At 37.8% G+C, this 24,531-nt stretch overlaps 1 protein-coding gene across 9 annotated transcripts in view; it reads left to right on the plus strand.

Moving 5' to 3' along the window:
• Positions 1-24,531, plus strand: part of ABI1 (abl interactor 1) — a 131,206-nt gene that overhangs the window by 64,040 nt on the left and 42,635 nt on the right. For all 9 annotated transcript variants that reach the window (XM_055331349.1, XM_055331352.1, XM_055331353.1 and 6 more), the window contains exon 2: positions 2,536-2,703. In XM_055331349.1, coding sequence (XP_055187324.1) covers positions 2,674-2,703 — 30 coding nt within the window. In that variant the 5' untranslated portion in view covers positions 2,536-2,673. The remainder of the gene's footprint in view (positions 1-2,535; positions 2,704-24,531) is intronic.

The following is a 24,531-nucleotide window of genomic DNA, read 5'->3' on the forward strand; positions in this document are numbered from 1 at the left end:
ATCAGGCTCCCTGCGAGGCGCCTGCTTCTCCCTCTGCCTGGGTCTCTAACTCTCTTTGTCTCTGTGTCTCTCTTGAATAAATAAATAAAATCTTAAAAAAAATCAATTGTACTTCTATAAACTTGCAATGAATAATTGGTGATTGAAATGATAAAAAGTACCATTCATAATAGCATCAAAAATATGAAATATATAGTGATAAATTTAACAGAATGTTTGCATTTGGTACACAAAAACTTTAAATTCTCTCAGCAAAGTTCTTTTTAGAAGAGTTAAGTAATAGAGTGTTACTGTGTTTACAACTAGAAGATGCAATATTGTTAAATACCAGTTTTTTCCAAATTGATTTATAGATTCAGTATAATTCCAATCAAATCTTCAGTGGGCTCTTTTGTGGAAACTGACAAACTGATTTTAAAATTTACGTGAAAGTGCAAAAGACTTAGAAATATCTAAAGCAATCTTGAAAAAGAAAAGCAAATCTGGGGGACTTTAGTACCTATCATCAGGACCTACTGAAGCTATAGCAATATAGTATAGTACTAGATAAGGATCAGTAGATATAACAGTGGAACCTGAAAGAGAGCCCAGAAATAGACCCACATCTATGCAGTCAATTGATTTTTGAGTAAGTGTCAAGACAATTCATTGAAAAAAAGGGTGATCTTTTCAACAAATGATTCTGGAACAGTTGGATATCTATAAATAAGAAAAGAGTTTTTGACTATTACCCTAACTCACACCATATACAGAAAGTTTACATGAAATAGTTCAGAGATCTGCCTAAATGTAAGAGCAAAAAGTATAAAACTTTTGAAGGAAAACATGGGGAAAAATCTTAGTGACCTTGGGTTTGGCAAAGATTTTTAAAAATGAGATGTAAAAATCATGAAATATAAAAGAAAGGATTATAAATTGGACTTCATTGAAAGAAAAAGTTTCCCGGGATCCCTGGGTGGCGCAGCGATTTGGCGCCTGCCTTTGGCCCAGGGCGCGATCCTGGAGACCCGGGATCGAATCCCACGTCGGGCTCCCGGTGCATGGAGCCTGCTTCTCCCTCTGCCTATGTCTCTGCCTCTCTCTCTCTCTCTCTCTCTGTGACTATCATAAATAAATAAAAAAAAAATAAAAAAAAAAAAAAAAAAAAGAAAAAGTTTCCCTTCAAAAGACTGTTAAAGGGGCAGCCCTGGTGACCCCGCGGTTTAGCACCGCCTTTAGCTCGGGGCGTGATCCTGGGGACCTGGGATCGAGTCCCATGTCAGGCTCCCTGCCTGGAGCCTGCTTCTCCCTCTGCCCGTGTCTCTGGCTCTCTCTCTCTCTCTCTCTGTGTCTCTCATGAATAAATAAATAAAATCTTAAAAAAAACAACAACAAAAGACTGTTAAAATAATGAAAAGGTAAGCTACTGACTAGGAGAAATATTTGTAAAACATATCTAACAAAAGACTGAGTTATGTATAGGACTTTGGGAAGAACAGGTGGTAAAGGTTTGGTTTATAACATTCACAGTAGTTTTTGTGGAGATGAGAGATGTAGTTATAATGGATAACAGGGAGGTTGGGATTCTGATGTTGATTAATGTAAACAGAAATATAAGATGGAATGAATTTAGTCTATATCATTGTTGGTAGGTGTTGAGATTTTTTTGTTAACATTTGTAAAGTAAAGCCCATGGATGGTGAGCCACAGTTCAATAAAAGACGGGAAAAAGGGAAAGTAAAATATAGAAGTTTATTACTCACAGGTCCTGGAGGTACACAACATGATGTCTCCAGGGGACACAGGGGGAGTTCAGTGCAGGGTGTGGGCAGGCAATGAGCTGCAGGACTTGGGGTACATGGCTTTATTAGGGTCCTCAGGTCCAGTGCTCTGGGATTTCTGGGCTAATTCTGGATTGGTCAGTTCAAACCAAAAACTGTAGGGTTTTAATAAGCTTCAAGGTGGTCTTATAAGGGAGACAGAAGAGGAAGGAGCCGGAAGACAGGAGAGATTGTTTATCACGGGGATTTGGGGGAATCGTATCTGGAACTTATATTTACTTGTCACCCTGAGGGCTATTATCTAGGGCATGTACTTGTGGGAGGAGGTAGTGTCAATTCAAGGCCCCTCTAGGCACTTAGCCACATAAAGTGGAGGCAGCAGTATTACAGAGTAGTTTAGGTATATTCTCAACAGTGGGTTGGGAGTTTGGGGCTGACAGAAGATCCTAAAGATATAATGTGAGAAGTTGGTGGTTTGAGGGGCTTTAGGCCACTCAGAACCAATTGTACTGTGTACCTCTGATGACGGTCACTTGATGGCTGCCTTAGTGGAACTCAGTGGATTGGCCACTCGAGGCAGTGGATCCCACCTGGCAGATAGGGATTTCTGCTATGGGCCCCCCAGTGTCCTGAGACTATCATCAGAGTGGTCCTATAAGCTTTTTGATTCAATTGGATCTTTCCATTAAAAAATATAACTTTGCCTTTCTATAGAATGCATGTTTAATGAATATTAACCTAAGTAAGTACTGATTGTTTTTGTTCTTATTTTCAGGCTGCAGACAAGAGGAAAGCTTTAGAAGAGACCAAAGCCTACACAACTCAATCCCTAGCTAGTGTTGCTTATCAGATAAATGCATTGGCCAACAATGTACTCCAGTTGCTGGATATCCAAGCCTCTCAGCTTCGGAGAATGGAGTCTTCCATCAATCATATCTCACAGGTAACAGCTTATGAAAGGCTGTACATTCACATTTAATCAGCTGGAAGAATAGAAGCCGCATAATCAAAGAGGTAGATAGCCTGGAAATATGGATTCCTTACTCATCTTAATGACTGTAGTTATTTTAGGTTCAGGTTTGGATCCAGTTTACATACTCCTCCTCCTCCTCCTCCTCTTTTTTTGTTTGTAAAATATACATAACGTAAAATTTACCATTTTAACCATTTTTTAGTTATAATTCATTGGCATTAAGTATATTCGCATTATTGTAGAACCATTACTGGTTATCCTACCGTGAAAGACTTTTTTTTTTGAGGTAAAATAAATTGTATATAATTAAAGCATACAATTTTATAAATTTTGATACACATATTACCCAGGAGACTATCAACACATTCAAGATAATGAACACTCCCCACCCTCCCAATTTTTTCATACTTCTTTGTTATTCCATCTTTCTATCCCCTGTCCTCAGACATTTTTGTCACTGTGGAGTATACACACACACACACACACACACACACACACACACGTGGAGTATATATATATACATGTATACATGTATATACATACACACACACACACACACACACACACACACACATATATATGCTGGCATTACAAATATATTGGACAGTATTCCCTCCTCTTCACCTCTATGGAAAAGTGTCTTTAGAATTGATACTTGCTACCTTCTTAATGTTTGGTGGGATTTACCAGTAAAGCTATCCGGAAATAGTTTTTCTTGACAGGGAAGTTTTAACTATATATTTAATGTCTTCAGTAGATATACGACAGTTCTCTTCATCTATTTCTTCTTGAGTAAGCTTTGTATTTTTCCAGGAATTTGGCCATTTCACCTATGTTGTGTTTATTTGCATAAAAGTGTTAATAACATGCCCTTATCCTTTTAATATTTGTAGAATCTATAGTGATATCACATGTCATTCTTGATATTCTTAATTGTTGTCTTTTCTATTTTTTAAGCTGGTTAGTATGGCTAGTTTATCAATTTTATTGATATTCTAAAAAAGTCCTCAGCTTCTAGTTTCATTAATCTGAACTTTTTTTCTGTTTTCTATTGTGTTGATTTTTATTTTACTTGATTATTTCTTTTCCTTTTCCTTTCTTTGGAATTAATTTACTCTTATTTTATGCTTTATTTAAGTAAAAGCCGATGTCTTTGAGCACCTAAATTTCCCTAGAAATAGTGTGTTATCTGTATTTCATAAATTTAGATATGTTGTACCTTCATTTTCATTCAGCTCAAAATAATTTCTAACTTTGGTTTTGGTTTCTTCTCTGGCCCAGGGGCTATTCAGAAAAATTTCAAGGTTCTCAAAAGATCTCTCTGCTGTTGAGTTCTAATTTAATTCAGCAGTAGTATGAAAATACATAATTTGAATCCTTTCAAATTTATTAAGAATTGTTTCATAACCCAGATATAGTCTCTCTTGGTAAATGTTTTGTGTGCCCTTGAGGAGAATGTATATTTTACTGCATTTTGGTGGAATATTCTGTAAAAATCATCGATCAAGTTGGTTGATAATATTGTTCAATTCTTTTATATCCTTCCTGATTTTCTGATTACTTGTTTTATTAATTGTTGAGGAAGGTAAGTTGTAATCTTGGACTCTAATTTGTGTGTTTTTTTTAAATTTTAATCTTTTTGGAGCTATGTTATTAACATAATGTAAATGCTTAGGTTTGTAATGTACTATTGATGAATTTATTATTATGAAAAGACTTTTCTTTATCATTGGTAAACCTAGGTTTGACTAACTAGGCAGATGTAGTTTGGCTAGGCACTGGGGAGATGGAGTGAGTTCCTGCAGTAGAGGTATTAACTGGATCAGTGTTCTTATAGTTCTCCCACTTTTTGTTCGTAGGTGCACTTAGAATCCTAAATTATTGAGAATGCAAGGGTTTTGGTTTATATGGGTAGATCATCCAGTATTTATCATATCAGAAATTAAAACTGATAAATTTTAAAGTGCTAATTAACTCATTTAACAATAAATACACCCATTACATGTTGATACAAATAACATTTTAATGAAAAATAACTCTTACCAAAACAAAAAAATTTGTGAGAAGAGTGGTATTTTTACATTTCTGCACATCTTTTTAATGTTTTATTTAATAAAAGATAATTTTCATACTTGTTTTTGAGTTTAATGTCATTTTTTTGTTTGAAATATATGAAGAAAGTCTAGCTTTTACAAATATATAGTTTGAAAAGGCTGGATGTTGGGGACCCTGGGAATTCTTGGACGATAGTTGGAAAACCATTGCATTATGGGGTTATTACTGTTTAGTCTATGATATGTATTTTTGGTATCATATACTGGCCATCATGCTTCCACTTAAAAAAAATCTTCCAAATTTGTAATTTAACTCCACCTATAGTTTTTTTCTGGTTCTTTGTTGTACAATTCTTGGTCCATCCTTACTGACTTTTATGGGGTTTTTTTTGTTGTTGTTGTTGAACTTATCCATAATATGATAGGACTTCTGCTGATCCCTAATGGCCTGTTGGTATTTATTTTAGGTTTCCTCAACCAGTTTCTTAAAGGTATTTCATGAGTTTTTTTTTTTAAAGATCTTAAAAAAAAATGGGAAAGCATGCAAATAAAAATAAAAAATAAGTAAATGAGTAAGTGTGATACGTTGAGTTGGCACTCAATGGCCGGGAGCTTCAGTAACAATCATTTGATTGGCTCATTTACCATGATAAAATTATATTAATTGTCCTATTCAGTATTCCTATGTATGTATGTATGTATGTATGTATTTATAAGATTTTATTTATTTATTCATGATAGAAAGAGAGAGGCGCAGAGACACAGAGGGAGAAGCAGGCTCCACATCGGGAGCCCGACGCAGGAGAGAGAGAGAGAGAGAGAGGCTCAGAGACAACAGACAGAGGGAGAAGCAGGCTCCACGACGGGAGCCCGATGCGGGACTTGATCCCGGGACTCCAGGATCACACCCCGGGCCAAAGGCAGGAGCCAAACCACTGAGCCACCCAGAGATCCCCTCTAATGGATTTGTATATATACATCTAATATTTCTAAGATTAACTATGGTAGTAGGCTGAGTAATGGTCCCTAAAGATATCCAGGTCTAAATCCCTGGAAATGTATTACTTTATATGACAGAGAGGACTTTAAGGATGTAAGTTAAAGATCTTGAGCTGGGGAGATTATCCTGGATTATCCAGGTATGCTATAAATGTAATCGCAAATGTCCTTATACGAGGGTGGGAGGGGATACCTGCATGACTCAGTTTGTTGGGCTTCTGATTCTTGATTTCAGGCTGGGTCACAATTTCAGGACGTCTTCATGATTTGGATTAAAATTGCATTTCTTGGGCAGCCCGGGTGGCTCAGCGGTTTAGTGCTGCCTTCAGCCCAGGGCCTGACCCTCGAGACCACAGAAGGAGTCCCACGTTAGGCTCCCTGCATGGAGTCTGCTTCTCCCTCTGCCTGTGTCTCTGTCTCTCTCTCTATCTCTGTGTGTGTGTCTCATGAATAAATAAAATTAAAAAAAATAAAATTGCATTTCTTAAAGAGTATTATAAAATTGTGTGAATATCTTAAAACCATGAAGAAAACATGAAAAATTCCTTTAGTTTCTTGCCAAAGTTCTATTATGAAATAGTATTTTTTATCTTTACCTTTGTTATTTTAAGACTGACATACAACTTAATCAATTGCTAACTTTCCTCAATTTTTCTTGTACATATTAAGATTCAACAATCATGTTTTAGGGAGAATTCTTCACCTCCTTTTTGGAGGGAGGACATTTTTTATTAGTTGAGATTAATAAGGCATTCTTGCTTTATTTATTTTTTAAAAAAGATTTATTTATTTATTTATTTATTTATTTATTTATTTATTTATTTATTTATTTATGATAGAGAAAGAGAGAGAGAGAGAGAGGCAGAGACACAAGAGGAGGGAGAAGCAGGCTCCATGCCAGAGCTGGATGTGGGACTCGATCCCGGGACTCTAGAACTGCGCTCCAGGCCAAAGGCAGGTGCTAAACTGCTGAGCCACCCAGGGATCCCCGGCATTCTTGCTTTAATAATAGTTATTAACAATATAGATTTATAGAGGAACAAGCTATAGTAAAGCTGTAGTAATACAGATTTTTCTCTTAACATAAGTACATGGTGCAGAACATATAAATGTTTATTTGTAGCAGTTGAAGGACTACACCTTGCCTTGGCACTAGACTTTATCTTACTGTTACCTAAAATAAAATTCTTTTAATTGCTGTATGGATAAACCTTTGTTTCAAAATTAGTTATTCTGCCAAGGACTCTTATAGCACTTAGCACGGTGCCTGATACTTAATACATGTTTCCATGTGAGTTGAAGGAGTTTTTGAATTTTATTACATTTAGACATTATCTGAAAAATTTGAGGTTAAAGAAAAATACTCTGTAACAAATATTTCTGGTATAGCTTTCGTCCTTTACAAATTCAGGTTGGTTTTTTTCTTCTAAGAAAATGTATTAACTTGTCTCTCAGACTGTTAATTTTTGGTGTGACACTAGCGCTTCATGCCATCAGATAGAACTTCCCTGAATTTGAATGTTTATTTGAATAAATAATTTAGTGCAAGGATCAGTAAATGATTATCTACATGGGCTAAATTCAGTCCTCTTCTTATTTTTGTAAAATAGTTTTATTAGAACACAGTAGCATTTCTTTTTGTTTACATATTGCTATGGCTGTTTTCACTTCTGCAATAACATAGTTGAGTAGTTATGAGAGACACCATATGGCCTGTGAAGCCTAAAATATTTACACTGTTCAGAAAAACTCTGCTGACCCTTCATGTTGTGTTATACAAACTTCTGTTTCAAAAATTTTTTTTTAAAGTTTCATGTGATTTGATATCACTTTCTCCAGCTACTTTTTAATAACTTTTTTTTTTTAACTAGTTTTTCTGGAGGTTGATTTGCTGAACCAGAAATTGTAAGGAATGGGGCTTGCATGATGCAAATTGCATGATGATACAAATTATACAAGTTTATGGCTTTATGCCTTCTATATCTCAGCATATAGAAGTTAGTTTGTATAAGAAATGATGGAATAAGCTCCATTAGAGGTTTGGTATTCTGGCATAGCTTGGTTTATTGCAATGCTATTCTGACATTAACCTAGAGTCAAGACTGCTCCCATTTCAGATGCCAGTGGCAAATTGGATTCCCATTCTACCCACACTTTTGACCAAGTGGTCACAGATCTTTGCCAGGGGGAGTGTCTCACAACTCTGCCTGGGGTGTGATGATTTATTAGAATGACTCAGAATTCAGGAAGATGCTATCCTTATGGTTACAGTTTTATTTTAAAACAAACAGATTAAGACCAGCCAAATGAAGAGACAGGACAAAGTTTGGGATGGTTCTGAACACAGAGCTTTGATGGTCCTCTTCCTGTGGAATCAGGGCATATCACCTACCCTGTATATTAGTGTGTTGTTCATCAACCAAGAAGCTCTACTGAGCATTGGTGTCCAGAGTTTGTTTCACATGTAGACATGATTGAACCATCGGCCATATGACTAAACTCCCATGGCCAGCCCTCCTTCCCTACTCAAAAACTGGGCTAACTCAAAGTCTCAATACTGGTCACATGGTTGGTTCTTTCTCGTGACCAGCTCCCATCCTGAGCCATCTTGTTAGTATAAACAAAGATACCCCTATCCTTGGGGGAATTCAAAGAATTGTAAGCTTCTTCCCAGGAACAAGGACAAAGGCCAGTCAAATTCTTTATTATACAATAGATATCAAATTTGAGGGTTTATGGCCTGAAATAAATTAGTAAGAACCAACAGTTAATAATGTATTTGTGGGCAGACCTGGTGGCGCAGCGGTTTGGCACCTCCTGCACAGGCTTCTCCCTCTGCCTGTGTCTCTGCCTCTCTGTTGTGTGTGTCTCTCCTGAATAAATAAATAAAATCTTTTTTTAAAAAAAATTATTATTATTTTAAAGATTTTCTTTATTTATTCGTGAGAGAGACACAGAGAGAGAGAGAGAAAGAGGCACAGACACAGGCAGAGGGAGAAGCAGGCTCCACGCAGGGAGCCCAATGTGGGACCTGATCCTGGGTTTCCAGGATCATACCCTGGGCCAAAGGCAGGTGCCAAACCGCTGAGCCACCCGGGCTGCCCAAATAAATAAAATCTTAAAAAAAATAATGTATTTGTTTCATGATTGAACCTGTGATTTAGTTCTGTTAATACTGAAGCTTATATAAAACTCACATTTGAGGATTGCTTTTTCAGTTTGTTTTATAAACAGTTTTTGCTGCCATAGAACACAAGATCAAAAGATATAATTTATACAATGTTTCTTAAAACTGTTTTTCAGGTACTGATAATTAAAGTGTAGTATATTTATAGAAGTATATTTATCAATTGGTAATTCTATAGAAGAGCATTTAGCTTTTTAGATTAAACTGAAATTTCCTATTTTAATCGTATTATTTATTCATGAGAGACACGGAGGGAGGAGCAAGCTCCCATCAGGGAACCCCATGCAGAACTCAATCCCAGGACCCTGGGGTCATGACCTGAGCCAAAAGCAAGCTGCTCAACCACTGAGCCCCCCAGGTGCCCCAAGTGAGCTAGTCTTATAGTATGTATCAATGTTATCTGCACTGCACCCCACTAGCACTTGAGACACATACCAATTGCTGCATTTACTGTTGGCATTATGTTTTCATTGTAGTTGGGGCTTTTGAAAGATAACAGATTATATTATTCAGTTTTAAATACTCAATTTTTAAAATTCTAGAACCAAGAATTTTAAACTAAACCTGTCATTGACTAAGGCTTTGTTTAAAAAATGTCACTTGGGAGGAGTTGATATGTATACTATTAAATATAGTGGATGGAAATATTTAATAAACATTTTAAAAGAGTAAAACGTCCTGTGGGCATATAGTTTGAGTGGCATCTAGGGAGTGACATTTAAGTTGGGTTTTGAAGATAGTCTTTACATTTATTATGTGACATGGAGTACAAATGCATTCCAGTCTGAGGTAATGACATCAAACACAGACATGGATGTCTTATTTAGGGGTGACTGGGATGTGTGATGGAATGTTTGGAATGGGGCATGTACCTGGAGGTCAACTTGGAAAAATAAATCTGAAGTTCTAAATTATACTTCGTTTCCCTTTGATTTAGTTTCATTGAAGAGGCTGAATAATGGCTTTTGTTGTGTTAGGAGAATAGATAGTATCCTTTCGCTTCTTTTTTGTTTCTCATATCTGCTTAGTACTGGAATTGTACAGCTCCTGAATTGAGCAACAAACTTAGCAGAAAAAGTTATTACTCTTCCTGAACCATTGTCAGATGGCTGACGGGTGTGATTAAGCCCCTGAAGCAAAAGGGAGACCATGTTTTTTGGAAATTGGAGGCTCTCTGCTTTCATAGTAAGCAGCAGGCTTATCCTGCCTCTATTCAGTATGCCTTTAGAGAAGAGAATCATCTAAGTCCATCTTCTGCCTCAAGTATTCTGTTTGTGATGCTGAGGAAGCAACCTCCAGTTTCCTCCCTGTTGATCATATGCTTTGCGCTTGATGACTTTTTCGTTCTGTCCTAATTAATGATATAACAAGGGACTGTTCTCATCTTACTTAGAGTAAGGACTACCTTTTTCAAAAAGAGACTTTGGAACCCCTTCTTTCTTCTAGCTTGATTATATATGGGTAGTTTGGGGGTCTCCTTCCAGATCTTCTATTCTTTTGGTTGTTTGTAAGCTCTTCACCAGGCTGTGACTCGAATCTTCTAATCAGTTTGAGTCTTCATAGTAGTCTGATCTTGTTTTGAAGCCTGGAAATGTTTTTCACTTCCTGTAATTTCAACTTTAGATTCCATAGCATGGCATTAAAAGGCTCTTCAATCTGGTCTCTTCCAGCTTTCAACACAATTCCTGCCATGTTCAATTTCTTGAAGTGTTTCAAATGCAGCATGTAAATTTGTGCCTCTTTGCTTTTCCATGATCTGTTATGACTAAGACATAACATTAACTTTGTCATGTCTCTTTTGCTTAACATGTACCACCTGAAGTCTTCACTGACTAGCTCAGGGTAGAGTAACTGCTTCTTTGTGCTATGCCATCTAACTTGTTCCTCCTTTTGTCAGTGACTTGAGGTATTCATGTCTTCCTCCCCTCCATCACTCTCTAAAGAGCGTGTTTAATTCATTTCTGTTGCTCAGTGCATAGTAACTGGCACTTAAGAAGTGGTTTGAGGGGGATCCCTGCGTGGCTTAGTGGTTTGGAGCTGCCTTCAGCCAGGGCGTGATCCTGGAGTCCCAGGATTGAGTCCCAGATCAGGCTCCCTGCATGGAGTCTGCTTCTCTGTCTGTGTCTCTGCCTCTGTCTGTGTCTCTCATGAATAAATAAATAAAATCTTAAAAAAAAAAAAGTGGTTTGAGGAGCGCTTGACTGGTTCAATCAGTAGAGCATGTGACTTGATATCGGGGTTGCGAGTTTGAGCCCCACATTGGGTTTAGTGATTACCAAAAAATAAAAAAAAAAGAAAGAAAAAAGTGATTAGAGAAAAAAAAAAGTGATTTGAAAAGTCTTTGTTGAATGGATAAGGCCATGTGGTATGGTATGCTTTGGAGTCATAAAGACTTGGGTTTGAATCTTAATTCTGCCACTATATAATGTGTTCAAATTACCTAACTTCTTTGAGTTTAGTTTTCTCATTATTCGTATTTGGACAGTTGTGGTGGCCTTAGAGATTATATAAAGAATTGTACATAAAGCATTTAGCCTAACACTTGTATATAAAATGTTGATATTAGTCATCATATCTGTTATCTATAGCTCTTACATGCAGCTACTCTTGTACTCTCCCTTCCAATCAACCTGCAAGCATGTTTGTTTTTACCCATCATAAAAAAGCTTTCCTAAAAAAAAAAAAAAATTAAAAAATTAAAAAGCTTTCCTTACCATACCCTCAAGGTACTATCTTTTCTCTTGACAGTTGCCAGCACAAGAACTTGAATCTGTCACCTTGTGGCATCTTTTTCCTCCAAACATGTATGTGTCTCAATCCACTGTGATTTTATTTTGTCTCTGTCTACTCCATGGATGTTGCTTTTGGAAAGAGCCCCAATAATATGTTTGTTCCAAATCTAAGTTAAAACTCATCCTTGTTACTTTTAGTTAATAGCACATAACAAATTTGTTTTATGTTTATTTGTATACTTATTTACTGAATGCTCCTTTTGTTACAGGTAAGTTAAATGATGACAGGAACCTTATCTGTTTTGTGTATCATTGTATCCCAAGTGTCTTCATAGGGCTGGCAAGGAGTGGATCCTCAAGTCTTTGAATTATCAGTGTGGTACTTCAGAAAATGTATAGTCCTTTGCAAAAAGGGTGGAGGTATCAGTGTTGTTTTTAGAAAGTTCTCCCATTTTGGGGTGCCTGGCTGGCCCAGTTGGTAGAGCATGTGACTTTTGATTGTGGGGTTGTAAGTTCAAGCCCTGTGTTGGGTGCTTAAAAATAAAATCTTAAAAAGAAAATCTCCATTTTAAAACAACATGAATATACCCTAGCGTATACATGCTGCTGAAGCAAGCACAGGATATACCCTAGTGTGAATTTTGAATTTTCAGTGCTTTGGTTCAGAATCTTAAATAAATAATTACTAAAACAGGGCAGCCCCGGTGGCGCAGCGGTTTAGCGCCGCCTGCAGCCCAGGGTGTGATCCTGGAGACCCTGGATCGAGTCCCCCATGTCGGGCTCTCTGCATGGAGCCTGCTTCTCCCTCTGCCTGTGTCTCTGCCTCTCATTCTCTCTCTGTGTCTCTATGAATAAATAAGTAAAATTTAAAAGAAAGAAATTAAAAAAATATTAAAACATTTTATTTATTTATATGTATGCATAGACAGAGCACAAGCAGGGAGAGGAGCAGAAGGAGAGAGGGAACATCTCAAGCAGACTGTGTGCTGTGAAGCCTGGCATGGGGCTGTCTTACAACCCTGAGATCATGACTTGAGCCAAAATCAAGAATTGGATGCTTAATTGACTAAGCCACCCAGGTGCCCCTTAAATAAATTATTTAATGTGGTCACTAACATTGTTTTTGTCTTCCTGTTCCCTGAAAAAGTCAGTGTGGAGAATTAAAAAAGGCTGAAGTAACTAGGTACCACTAGTGTTTGTATTCTCCACGCTCCTGCTCTGCCCTGCAGGTTCTTGTGAGGTGACCAGGCAAGAGCTATTCAACTGAGAAATTTAAAAAAAAAAAAAAAAATCTGTGTCTGTTGCTTTCATTAAAACCCACATCCACCTCTGTCAGATGATATCATGTCAGTCCTTAAACCCTGCCTTCAGGATAAAGGCTAGTTTGTTAGCATGGTATCCATGCAAGCATGATCTTGTCTTTCCTTGTCTCCAGCTTCTTTCCTTTCCCTTTCTTCCCTCTTACTTTGGGCTTCAGACATCCTAATTGATTAGCTCTTGTAGCAGTATCCCTTTATAGTGGCTTGTGCCTTTGCTTGGAGTGTCTGCCCTGCTTCCTCTGTCTGCTGACCCCTGGTCAGTCATTAAGCTTCTGCTTAATTGTTCCTGCTTGGGGAACCCTTTTTTTCCCTCCTGGTTCCAGAAGGCTAGGTTTGATCTTCCCTCATACTTCCGTGCATAGTTGTACATGACAGATAACTTCTGTTTGATCTTCTTGATCACTTCTGTGTGATTTTCCTAATCTACTCTCTTCTGCCCTGGTCTTTGCTCTGGGAGGCTTACCTGTATGGATTATGTCAATGGGCATCTGTGACTTCGGGCTTCAGAGTGGGTGCAGCCAGTGTGGAACACAAGAACATAGGAAGCAGGAAGGAAGGTAAGGTCAGAATGTTTACTTCCCTGGTTTCTTCCCTGTGGGTTGGCTGTGTCCCAGAGGAAATCATTACTCCCCTCAAGGTGGCTTTCTCTATGTGACTTTCTCTTCCAAATTCTGGTAAGCTCTCCTGCACCTTACCCTTCTGGATTTAGGGGTGCTGCTGCTCCTGCTGCTAGTAGTTCCTGTACCTTCTGTTCTGTTCCCCTGTCCTTAGGATTCCTTGTGTTTAGTTCCTTTGTATGTAAATGCTTCTTGAATTATTCTAGTTGGATTATTTAGTTAGATTTTGATTGAAAGTCTGTCCAGTATAACACAGCATATATTATTTGGATAATGTTTTCTTTTCAATAGTTGGCTTTGTTTCTGCCTTTGCCCTTACTTTGGGTAAATAGTCTCAGCCTGTGTTGTCCTACTAAAGTACCCTATTTCCTCTTTAGACAAGACCTTGCTACTTTTGTTCATATTGCATATTGAGCTTCTGTGTATGAGGTGACTTGAAGTTAGGATCGAACAATAAAAATTAGGGTTGAAAAATCTGTGACTGCAGGGAAAAAATTATTAAAATCTTTGTAATGACATATAAAGGTCTTTAAAGGCCTGGGTTGGGACGCCTGGGTGGCTCAGCGGTTGGGTGTCTGAACCATGTGATGAAGAGAATTTGGGGCCATTGGAATTTGTCAATTTGGAACAGCATCATCCCCTTTTTAAGTTTCGTTGATGAAAAAAAAACCAGTATATCCTCTTTTTTAGAGAAATCTTACTTGGCTCTGTTCCTTCATAGATTGAGGGACCACAAATCAATAAATACCTTTGAATCAGTGACCTTAAAAAAAAATCCTATTCTAATTTTTATAACAGCAATAAAGATTACTTAAAACATTTGTGGGGGAGGGAGACTGGTGCCACCTGGCTGGCTCAGTTTGTAGAGCATCTAACTCTTGATCTCAGGGTCAGGAGTTTGAGTCCCACATTGGTGGGTAGAGTTTACTTAAAAAAATTAAAAAACAGACATTCTGGGGGGAGGAATTTTCAACTTATGGAAAAGTTGCAAGTACAGGACAAAGAACTTTTTGTTTTGAACAGTTTGAGAATAACTTGCTGGTATGCTACCCCTGCATACTGTGGTGTGTATTTTCTAGACACAGGTATAATATTCTACTGCATAACCACAATACAATCATCAAAATCAGGTAATTAACATTGTCACATGCTACCATCTAATCCTCGAGTTACATTTAAATTTTCTGGATCCCTTGGGGATCCCTGGGTGGCTCAGCAGTTTGGCGCCTGCCTGTGGCCCAGGGCGCGATCCTGGAGTCCCAGGATCGAGTCCCACGTCAGGCTCCCGGCATGGAGCCTGCTTCTCCCTCTGCCTGTGTCTCTGCCTCTCTCTCTCTCTATGTCTATCATAAATAAATAAATAAATCTTTAAAAAAAAATAAAATAAAAATAAATTTTCTGGATCCCTGGGTGGCTCAGCGGTGTAGTGCCTGCCTTCGGCCCAGGGCGTGATCCTGGAGTACCAGGATTAAGTCTCACATCAGGCTCACTGCATGGAACCTGCTTCTCCCTCTGCCTGTCTCTGCCCCCCCCCCCCCCATGAATAAATAAAATCTTAAAAAAAAATCTTTGGGTAGAAATTAAAAAAAAATTTTTTTCCAATTGTTCCAGTAGCTCTGTAAGAATAGGATGCAATTCAGAAGCATTTTTGTTATCCTATTATCATGTCTCCTTAGCCTTCTTCAGTCTGGAGTAGTTATTCAGTCTTCCCTTGCTTTCCCTGGCCTTGATGCATTTGAAAATTATAGGGCAGCTAGTTTTGTATCAATTATTGGGGATGTTTATATTTCCTCGTGATTGGATTCAGGAGATAAATTAGAGATGACCTTTTGGATGCAATAGCTTCCTATTTAAAAATCCACTCCTATTAACTTTTTCAAGAAACTTTTTTTGTTTACATTTTAAGTCTTTTTCTAAATTTTTTAAGTTTGGGGACTTGTAAATCCATAGTAATCTTCAAAATCAGAGGAAACCTATAAAGAACCTGGCATGTACATCACATATAACATCCCTAAAACTATTTTGTAAGAGACAAACAAAATTCATTGTCATGGAAATTTGTATTTCAGCTAATCAGGAATAATTCTTTTGGTATATTTTATCATTAAGATCACATTGTATTTAAAAATTCTTTGGCTTCTGAATTGCTAGTGGTACTTGAGAACTTCTAAGACATAAGTAAGTGTATTTAATTATGGCAGAACTTATTATTTTTAAAATAATCCTCTTGGTTAAAAACATTGTACACATTTTAGCTCTCAGTTTTAGCTCTGAAATAATTTGACAATCCAAGGAAGGCAGTCAGAATCACAGTTCTTAAGCCTATTAGATTTTTTTTCCTTTTTAGCTGGTTTCCTTTCTAGTCACCTGTAGGTTTTTTTTTTTTTTTTTTTTAAGATTTTATTTATTTATTCATGAGAGACACAGAGAGAGGCAGAGACACAGGCAGAGGGAGAAGCAGGTTCACTCAGGGGAGCCTGATCTGCGGGACTGAATCTCCGGACCCCGGGATCACGACCTGAGCCAAAGGCAGAGGCTCAACCACTGAGCCACTCAGGTGTCCCACCACCTGCAGTTTTATGTGCAGTCGCACGTGTTCATTTTTTCTAAAACTGCCCTCTCACCAAGCTTGACACGTAAGCAACCTCTAATGCTTTTGGTTTGTTCTTTTTGAAGAGGAAAGTATAAATTATAAAAACTTCATTGAGTATTTTAATTCATTAAAAATATTTTTGATAAAATATATCATTACAGAAGAAGGGACTGTTCTAGGAATCCTTTTTGATTATAGTTTATTTTGTCTTAATATTGTACATGTTAATATATAGACTGTATCTTTCCTATTTGCTGTCAACTTCTTCCTGTTTTTTTTTTAAGCTTTGTCTTATCTAAGCATAACTGGATTTTAAGAAATGTGATATTTCTTTTAACTGGAGATTTATTGCATTTACACCTAATGTCATTAGTGATCTAGTTGGAGTCAAATGAATCACCATCAATTTGTACTATTTATTCGTCTTACCTGTTCTTTTTTTTTCTTTTTCTGGACTAGCATTCTCTTTGGATTAACATTCTTCAGAGCCCCTTTTGTGTGTGTGTGTGTGTGTGTGTGTGTGTGTGTGTGTGTGTGTGTGTGTGTGTGGATGTATTTTGTTTCTTGGTTATGGTGAATTAACTTATGTGTTCTATAAATTTTGATTATGAGCCCATCTAAAGATCTTGTCTTTGATATCTGTCTACTCTGAAAGGACTAAACTGACGAGATAAACTGAAGATATATATTTTCCTGATTTTGTTAGGGATACCATCAGTCCAGCACTATTTAAAGTTTTGAACCTAAAGTCATCATAGAAACATGTTATACTTTCCAGGACAACTGCTGCCTCTCACCCCCACCCCACCCATGTGTGTGTTTTCTGAAGCAGCTGTGACAAATTACCACAAAATTAGTGGCTTAAAACCACACAACTTTACTATCTTATAGTTACAAAGGTCAGAAATATGAAATGGGTTTAACTGGGCCAAGATTGACATGTGGGCCAGGCTGTGTTCCTTCTGGACACATTCGATGGCAGGATCTGTTCTCTTGCCTTTTTTTAGCTTTCAGAGACTTCATGCATTTCTTGGCTGGTGGCCTCTTCCTTTGTCTTTGAGCCAGAAATGGCCAGTTGAGTCATTTCACATGGCAGTCACTCTGATCAGCATTAACTCTCCTGCCTCCCACTTTTTCTTATAAGACCCTTCTGATTACAGGAGCCCACCTCAGAAATTTCAGATAATCTTTGTCTCAAGACTCCTAATCACATCTAAAAAGCCCCTTTTGCCCCGTGAGTTCTGCTTTCCCACCTTTAACAAACTGAGACCTTATGTTTTGTTGCCATTTAACATAAAAGCCGTAGCCCCTTTCTTAGTGGCTAGCAAGTATCTGTAGAATAGCTTCTTCCATATTTCTGCTCTGGGTTTAGCCCTACCTTCTTCCCCTTAAGGATTTTCTTTACGCTCTTTAGCATTGGGCTTTGAATTTTTAAAAGATGTCACAGTCGGAATGCGTGGGTGTGGCTCAGAGGTTGAGCACCTGCCCCTGGCTTAGGGTGTGATCCGTGGTCTTAGATCAAGTCCCACGTCAGGCTCCCTGCCTGGAGCCTGCTTCTCCCTCTGCCTATGTCTCTGCCTTTCTATCTCTGTGTCTTTCATGAATAAATAATAAAATCTTAAAAAAAAAAAAAGATGTCACAGTCTGTTAAGGATGTTTAGGTAGTTTTCAGGTTATCTAATCTGCCATATTGCCCCAGTTGCCATTTCTTATTTATTTTTTATTTTTTTGCCATTCCTTATATTTGCTAGGTACTAATGAGTTTTAATAAAATGTAAAGTCTGGGGGCTCCCTGGGTGGCTCAGTGGTTTAGCTCCTGCCTTTGGCCCAGGGTGTGATCCTGGAGTCCTGGGATCGAGTCCCACATCAGGCTTGTGCATGGAGCCTCTTCTCCCTCTGCCTGTGTCTCTGCCTCTCTCTCTCTCTGTCTCTCTCATGAATAAATAAATAAAATCTTTAAAAAATAAATTTAAAAATGTAAAGTCTTTCACTTTTATTTTCGTATTATTTTTGAACTTAAAATGCTTTTAATTAAGCCTCACTAAAAAAACCCCGAAAAACCTCAGTGGGTCTCATCATTGAAGAAGCTGATCCATTGTCTGATTAAAAACAGTTTATCAATTTGAACACTGTATTTTACTCTTATCGACACACTTATCTTTTTAAACTTTAATCTGACCCCACTCTATCCTGGTTTAATCTGCTACTTACCCCAACCAAGAATCTCTGTCACCACATTCTGCCTCCCCTCTTGACTGTCTGGTCAGGTGGTCCTCTTTCAATAAAATGTTATTTTTTGTCTGTCTCATCTGAGCTAAAGGCATATAGATAATTCTTCTGTACCCAGCTATTACCATTGAAATTCATTTCACAGTTTCCTACCTCTCTTTAGTAATATGTGAATGTGGTTAAAAGCCATTCAGATATACCTAAAGGATTATAATGATAAGTCAGGTTCTGTATTACTCCTTTTTATACCCACTCTTGCTTCTAGAGCATTCACATAGTGAGTACTGTGTATCAGGCTTTTTATATATGTGAACACCTACAAATTAATTCATCCTCAGAATGGTCCCATCTTAAAGATAAATAGATACACAGTTATGTGACTAATTTAGGATCATATAGCTATTAAATGGCATTTGGACCATGTGGTCTGGTTTTAGAATCTGCTTATCATTGGGGTGCCTGGCTGGCTCATTTGGTGGAGTATGTGACTCTTAATCTTGGGGTGGTGGGTTCCCTGGATGTATCAATTATTTAAAAAAACAAAATCTTAAGAAAAGAATCTGGTTATCACTATGTTATACTGCTCTCAGTTCTAGACTGAAAATTATTTTCCCTCTGGTTCAGTGTGGAGCCATATGTAGGGCTTCATCCCATGACCCATGAGATCATGACCTGAGCCAAAACCAAGAGTCAGACATAACCATCTAAGCCACCCAGGTGTCCTGTGTCTCTGATTTTAGATCCTTTATGTAACTTGTCTTTTTCTCTCTGAAAACCTTTGGAATATTTATTATCTTTAGCTGTGGTGTTTTGAAATTTCATGGGATATAACTCAATACTGGTCTTTTTTTTTTAAGATTTTGTCTATTTATTCATGAGAAACACGGAGGGAGGGAGGGAGGGAGGGAGGGAGGGAGGGAGAGAGAGAGAGAGAGAGAGAGAGAGAGAGAGAGAGAGAAGTAGAGACACAGGCAGAGGGAGAAGCAGGCTCCATACAGGGACTTGATCCCAGGTCTCCAGGACGACACCCTGGGCTGAAGGCAGCGCTAAACTGCTGAGCCACCCGGGCTGCCCCCATTCTGGTCTTGTCTTTTTTTTCTTTTCTTTTCTTTTCTTTTCTTTTCTTTTCTTTTCTTTTCTTTTCTTTTCTCTTCTTTTCTCTTCTTTTCTCTTCTTTTCTTTTCTTCCTTTTCCTTTTCCTTTCCTTTTTCTTTTTTCTTTCTTTTTTTATTATTTTATTTTTTTATTTGTTTATTAATTGATTGAGAAAAAATTTATATTTAGATTTATAGCCGACTGGACTCAGTTTAGATGATCCCAATTTTGTTGGCAACATCCAAAGCATCATAGTCAGGAGACAGTTGAACATATGCTTTTGTCTCTCCATCAGACCTGATCAAGGTGTTGACCTTGGTCACATCAGTGTCATAGAGCTTCTTCACAGCCTGTTTGATCTGGTGCTTATTGGCCTTGACATCCACAATGAACACAAGTGTGTTGTTGTCTTCTATTTTCTTCATGGCTGACTCAGTAGTCAGGGGGAACTTGATGATGGCATAGTGATCAAGCTTGTTTCTCCTTGGGACGCTCTTTCGAGAATATTTGGGCTGACTTCGGAGATGCAGGGTCTTGGGTCATTGGAATGTAGGTGATGTATGGATCTTTTTTTTGTGACTGCACGCCTTTCAGCACCGCTTTCTTAGCTTTCAAAGCCTTTGCTTTGGTCTCGGCTTTGGCTTTGGGAGGGGCAGGGGCTTCCTTCTTCACCTTCGGTGCCATCTTCTTGGTCTTTTTTTTTTTTTTTTGTGGCCTTTTAAAAGTACAGATGGTGTCCTATTTATAATGGTTTGACTTAAGATTTCTTTGACTTTATGACAGTGTAAGAATGATACTGCATTCAGTAGAATCTGTACTTTGAATTTTGATAATTTCCTGGCTAGCAATACATTGTACGATATTCTTTTGTGATGCTGGGCAGCAGCATCTCAGCTGTCAGCCACGTGATCACGAGGGTGAAACAGCTGATACACGTAACACCATTCTGTACCCACACAGCCATTCTGTTTTTTACTTTTAGTACAATATTCAATAAATTACATGAGATATTGAACACTTTGTTAGAAAAGGCTTTGTGTCAAATGTAGGCTAATGTAAGTGTTCTGAGTATGTTTAAGTTGGGTAGGTGATGCTATGATGTTCGTTAGGTTAGGGGTATTAAATACATTTTTGGCTTTGCTCCACCATTTTGATGTATATGATTGACTGTTCCTTGCCATGTCTCCTCCCAAAACTTTTAGGATCCAGTGATTCCTGGCTAAGAAATAAAAACAGAATTATCCTATTCCCCAGTAGATTTGGATGAAAACTGGTAATAGAATCAGGTGCAACTTTAAGAGGAGACATTGGAGAAGTACCAAGCTGGGAGTCTATAAGGAATTGCATATGAGATGGCCCATATTTATGCTGTTTTGAGGCTACTTGCTAATTTTTTAGTTTTCTTGTTCTTTTTCATAAGTTAAATTCTTTCTTATTAATAGATAATGTTTAATTCTTCTGCATGTAAGTCCTAGTTTTTAAGTATTCCTCTGGTCTCTGAAAAATTTTTAATAGCGTTTTTTCCCTCCCTTTATGAAATACTGCCTTAAATAGTCTAGTCATCCTTGGTTGTCTGTTTCTATTTAAGAATGAGGAACTTAGATGCTTAAGTAGAAACTATGTGACAGATTGTCACTTGATGAGTGATTGGGCTTTTTAAGCAGGGGCACACCAGATTTTCAATATATCGAAGTCTATTCTTAAGCTGTTAAATTTCTGCTTTGGAGAATTTTCTAATTTTTTTTTCATGAGAGTTGCATTCATGGAGGAATTCTGGCATTCTGAGAACATGGTGAGTGGAAGGACTGATAGGGAAGTCCACTATTACTATATAGACACTCAGGTTATCCAGCTTTTAGCTTTGTTTCCTCTCTTTTATTTATTTTAAATTTTATTTATTTTCTTGGGAGAGAGGACAGTGTGCACCGTGCACACCAGCATTGAGCTGGTGGGGTGGCAGAGGGAGAGGGACAAGCAGACTCCTGGCTGAGCAGGGAGCCAACCATGGGACTTGATCCCAGGACCCTGAGGTCATGTGACCCCAGCTGAAGTCTGATACTCAACTGACTTAGCCACCCGAGCTCTCTGTTCCTCACTTTTAAAAACAGTTTTATTGAGATATAATTCACATACTGTGTGGTTCATCCACTTAAAATGTATAGTTGTGTGGCTTTTGATAATATTCATAGAAGTATGCATCTATCAGCACAAGCTATTTTGGAACACTGTCATTACTCCAAAAAGAAACCCTTGTACTCCTTTGCTAGCGCTTCCCAATTCCTGTATCCTCTCTATACCCAGCCATAAGCAACTAGTAATCTACTTTTTAATCTCTATATATATGCTTATTCTGGATATTTTGTATAAATGGACTCATAATGTGTGGTTCTTTGTGATGGCCTCTTTCACTTATGGTGTTTTCAAGGTTCATTCTGTTGTAGTATGTATCAGTACTTATTCCATGTTATTGCCAAATAATTGTCTATTCTGTGGATATATCATTTTATTTAATTATCAGTTAATGGACATTTGGATTATTTCTACTCTGTGGCTGTTATGATTATGCTGGAACCTCAATATTTACATACAAGTTTCTTTGTGGACATAGATTTTCATATATAACTCCTAGGTTATATACCTAGGAGTGGACTTGTGGCATCATAAGGTAATTCTGTGTTTAACCATTCAAAAAATTGCCAGTTGTTTTTCAAAGTGATTGTGCGTTTTACATTCTCACCAGCAATGTGTGAGAGGGTCAATATCTCTACATCCCCACAAATCCTCTTTTATCTGTTTATATTTTTTTTAATTTTTATTTATTTATGATAGTCACACACACACACACAGAGAGAGAGAGAGAGAGAGAGAGGCAGAGACACAGGCAGAGGGAGAAGCAGGCTCCATGCACCGGGAGCCCGACATGGGATTCGATCCCGGGTCTCCAGGATCGCGCCCTGGGCCAAAGGCAGGCACTAAACCGCTGTACCACCCAGGGATCCCTATCTGTTTATATTTTTCTTGTAGCTGTCCTAGTGAGTGTCAGTATCTCATCATTTTGATTCTGTTTCTCACTTTTGTAGTCTGTAGAACCAGTCACTTCCAAATTCTGAGCCTCTCAAGGGTTGTTATTATTATTATTTTTAGGATAAATTGTCTTGCTTTCTCTAGGCATTTTGGGTTCTAGCTGCTTCTGTCCCCCCCCCCCCTTTTTTTTAAAAGAGAGAGAGTGCATGTGAGTGGGGAGGGGCAGAGAGAATATTAAGCAACCTCCATATCCAGTGCAGAGCCTGTTGCAGGGCTTGATCCCATGACCCTGAGGCAAAAATCAAGAGTCAGTCACCCAAATGACTGAGCCACCTAGGTGCCTCTTCTGTCTTAATCAGTTACCTTGATTCTGTTTGCTTTCTGATACCCAAACATTTATTGGAAGTTCTTGTCCACTGATTTTTCTTCTTTTAGTTCTCCTTGTCCTTATATTTAAAAAATGTATTTAAATATATATATTTTATGAAATACTTATGTAAAATATTTATTATTATATATTCATTTTTTGGCATTCATTTTGGTGGAATTTTAAGAAGGGAGAGCCATTAATGTATCATCAGTCCTCTGAATTTAATCTAAAGCACCAGTTTGTACCTTTAAATATCCTCTCTGGAAATATCTCCAAATGTGGTTTTTACTTGTAGGAATTATAGGACCAAAAATACTTTTTTTAAAAAAAAGATTTTATTTATTTGACACAGAGAGAGGCAGGGTGGGGGGGCATATACAGGGGAAGTGTCAGGAAGATGGAGAAGCAGCTCTCGGCTGAGCAGAGAGCCCAAACAGAGGGCTCCATCCCAGGACTTCATGACCTGAGCCAAAGGCAGACAGTTAACCACTGAGCCACCCGGGCGTCCCAGTACCAAAAGTACTTTTATGATGAATATGAAAGAAAAGAGTAGGCGCAGAAATGGTTACTATTGAGTACAATTAAAATCTTTTCAAAGTGTTGGATTTGCTTTTTTTTTCTGGTAATACTGGTTTACCCTCCTAATATGTTTAATGTGGCTGCTCTTCTTAAATGAACTAAGTAACAGTTTTTAATTTCTAAGATTGATTGTAAGAGTTGTATTATTAGCTTTAAGCTTTAACTGGTTTAACATCTAGTAAACTCAGTGAAATGCTTGGATATGGATTAGAGAACAGGATAATAATAAAAGCTAACATTTAGTTCTTTCTCCATGCGAGACCATGCTGAAAATCCTTTATGTAAATTAACTTGTTGAATCCTCACAGTCATGGTGTGGTTTTTTTTTAATATCTCATCTGTACAATAAGAAACTGAGGGCATGGAGAGGTTAAGTCACTTACCCAAGATCACACAGCTAGTAAGTGTAGAGTACTTCATTCATTCATTCATTCATTTAGATTTATTTATTTATTTATAAAGATTTATTTATTCATGAGAGGCACAGAGAGAGGGAGAGAGTGGCAGAGACATAGGCAGAGGGAGAAGCAGGCTCCTTGCAGGGACCCTGATGTGGTATTCAATCTCAGATCCCGGGATCATGACCTAAGCCAAAGGTAGGCGCCCAACCACTGAGCCACCCAGGTGTCCCAAGAGTCTACTTTTAAATCAATGCAGTCTAGTTCTTGAGCTTGTGCTCTTAGTCATTATTTTATTTATTTATTTATTTATTTATTTATTTATTTATTTATTTATTTATTTATTTATTTAAGAGAAGGGGATAGTGCTCACAAGCAGGACGAGGGGCAGAGGGAGAAGCAGACTCCCCAGCAAGCAGGGAGCCTGATGTGGGGCTTGATCCAGGGACCTTGGGATCGTGACCTGAGCTGAAGGCAGATGTTTAACTAAGCCACCCAGGCGCCTCCTCAACAGAATTTTAGGTACATAATATTATCTTTTTAAGAAGGGAGGAGCATCACAAAATATTTTTTAGAAAGTTAATTCTTAGTACTAAGCACAA

Source organism: Nyctereutes procyonoides, unplaced genomic scaffold (genome assembly GCF_905146905.1).
Source record: "Nyctereutes procyonoides isolate TBG_1078 unplaced genomic scaffold, NYPRO_anot_genome, whole genome shotgun sequence".
In the NCBI taxonomy this organism is placed as follows: Eukaryota; Metazoa; Chordata; class Mammalia; order Carnivora; family Canidae; genus Nyctereutes; species Nyctereutes procyonoides.